Consider the following 2,607-nt stretch of genomic DNA (forward strand, 5'->3'; position numbering starts at 1 on the left):
GAGCCGGAATGTGGAGGAGTGAGAGAGGTTCTGAAAACAAACTCCATGCTTCTTCTTCCTCCATCTTTGTTCTCAGAACCAGCCTTAAAGGTGCAAAGCTTATTTCAGACAAATGGGGATATGAGCATCATAAATTTGCCCATTATCCCTGGCATCCACAAAAGACCCTTGGGCTGTGTAATCAGGACCCAGGAGAGGAGGAATTCCCAGGACCCATGGGCCCCCCAGCAGCTCTGAGAATAGGGACCACATAACCCCAAAGTGAGGACACTGGAAACAGGGAACTCCTGGGAGAGGTTTTTGGACTCCTTGATTTTGGAGATATTTCTGGCCACCCGGTGACTTCTAGAGATGGACTTGATCAGTGGGACCTTCGAAGGCAATGCACTCACATCTTGTTTTTTCCGCAAACCAGGATTTCCCATTCCCAAACCTTATCTGGATAGAGAAGAAGGCTGCGAGGAAGCCGAAGATGCCCCAGGACACCCAGGCAGGTGAGGAGGAAGTTGCTGCCCCTTTCCCCCTCTCTTCTGCTCCATCTCCCAGCCCAGCACGGCCCCTGGCTGCAGGACTGATGCTGCTGATGCTGTCCAGCCAGGGATGCACTGGGGGGATCTCCTTCCCCTTCCCTGTGGCACAGATACAAATCTCATCCTCTCCTTGTCCTTCCTCCCCCAGAGCAGGAGCTGAGGATGGAGACCAGGGAGGGCAAATCCCCATGGCAGAACATCGTGGCAGAGGCCACTTTGAGTGGCTACAGGGCACAGGAGTGCAATGGGGAGGAAAAGCCCTGGAGATCCCACAGGAGGAGGGGCTGCAAACCCAGCCCAGGATGCTCTGAGGAGGAAAGACCCAGTCTGTGCCAGGAAGGCAGGCGGAGCTCTGGCCAGAGCTCTGAGGTGGTGGTCTATGAGCAGCTTGATGATGGCAAGAAGCCCCACCAGTACTTGGAATGTGGGAAGAGTTTCCCCACGAGCTACCACCTGATCATCCACCAGAGGATGCATACCAGGGAACGGCCCCATGAGTGTGGGGAATGTGGGAAGAGCTTCAGGTTCAGCTCCCACCTGATCATCCACCAGAGGATCCACACCAATGAACGGTCCTATCAATGTGGAGAATGTGGGAAAGGCTTCAGGAGGAGCTCCAGCCTGAAACTCTGTGGGATCTCAGCACCTCAGGACTGAGGTGCAGAGTGACCGAGACCACCCTTGGGGGGCTCGGGAGTCCTGGAATGTTGCCAGAAGTGTCTGGTGGCTGGACTTTGATCCTGCACAGGAGACGACACCTGTATGAGGATAGGAGGATTTCACTGGGGTGAATGGTGAAGGGATAAGTTAGTTAGAGTGAAACACAGGGTTTAAGATTTCTGTACAGGGGGCTCTAAAGAAGTAAGATGGAGGAATTGGGGCATGTCCTGTTCTTCTTCTTCTTCTTCTTCTTGGCCTCCATCTTCTGTGGTGATGTTGGCACTTTGGGATTGGTTATTACTAAAAGTGCACTGGTTAATAAGGGTAAAAGGTATTGGGGAAAAATGATAAATATTGTATACGTAATTTTGAGTATAAAGATAGGTGACCGCCCCGGGGGCTCTCAGTGTGCTCATGGCTGGCTGCTGTGCAGACCTCTGTCGGGCCAAGAGAAAATCTTTTAGATAAACAATTAATAAACACCGAGACTGAGAAAAGATCTGAAGCCTCGTCTCGTCCTTTGAATCGCGGGCTGTCCAAGGCCACCCCGGGCCTTTCCAGGTCACCTAAACAGCCCAGAAACCGACAAGTGGCGTTCGCTGCGTGGGCTACTCCCCACCAACCCTTTCAGGGAGGGATCAGCCCTGAAGAGCTGAAGAGCCAAGAGGGCAGCTCCGATCTAGGACGAGTTCCCAGGAGAGCACTGATAACTCCTGAGGAGAGAAGCCTGAAGAAAAAAGAAAAAAAAAAAAAACGGCCAGAAGAGTCTGCAAAAAACAGCAGTCACTGACAATTACATCTCTCAGCTTCTGCCGAAGAAAGTTCGTAGCAGAGCAGCCCGGACCGGAAGCAGAAAGGCACCTCTGATTCCTTCTCTCGTGTCCTGCTGGACAGAGACCGGGAGCCTCCGGACAGCTCTGACGACAGATTCGTTGAGAAGGCCAAAAATAAGAACATGGGGGGCGCACTCTCCCAGGAACAGCGGGAAATTTTCTCCGCCTTACAAGGCGGGGCTGAATCATACACGAAAGGGATCCCAAAGAAGGAATTAAAACAGTTATTTTTGTGGGTGAGGCTCAATTATCCACTTGCAGAAACATGCCTGTTATTCGAAGGGGGTTTTGGCAGGAAATTAATAGACATTTATATCTTTTAGCAACGGAAAAAGATGAGACAGCGTTAAAGCTGCTCTTGCCAGCTAGAATCATGCTAGAAGGCATTTCGGTGCAGTTGAAAAGACTGGAAGAGCAACGAAAAGTTGCGGGACCCTCAGAAGGAGGGGGGGGGGAGCAAAGTTCCGGGAAAAAATTAGCTCTGGCCTCAAGAAGCCAGGGGGAAAGGGCTCTCAAGGAAAGAGAGCAGGAAACAGTATCAAAGCCCCCGGTCCCAAAACCCAGAAACCCCAGGAAACTCCTAA

The 2,607-nt window shown here is 51.7% G+C and overlaps 1 protein-coding gene across 1 annotated transcript; it reads left to right on the forward strand.

Annotated features, from left to right (window-relative positions):
* The first annotated feature begins 344 nt into the window (after positions 1-344).
* LOC134413945 (zinc finger protein 852-like) lies at positions 345-1,669 on the forward strand. Its single transcript, XM_063147962.1, has 2 exons — positions 345-494; positions 679-1,669. The coding sequence occupies exons 1-2, from the start codon at positions 383-385 to the stop codon at positions 1,185-1,187; spliced, it is 621 nt and encodes a 206-aa protein (XP_063004032.1). The 5' UTR covers positions 345-382; the 3' UTR covers positions 1,188-1,669.
* The last annotated feature ends 938 nt before the right edge of the window (positions 1,670-2,607 follow it).

The sequence above is a fragment of the Melospiza melodia genome, unplaced genomic scaffold (genome assembly GCF_035770615.1).
Source record: "Melospiza melodia melodia isolate bMelMel2 unplaced genomic scaffold, bMelMel2.pri scaffold_62, whole genome shotgun sequence".
In the NCBI taxonomy this organism is placed as follows: Eukaryota; Metazoa; Chordata; class Aves; order Passeriformes; family Passerellidae; genus Melospiza; species Melospiza melodia.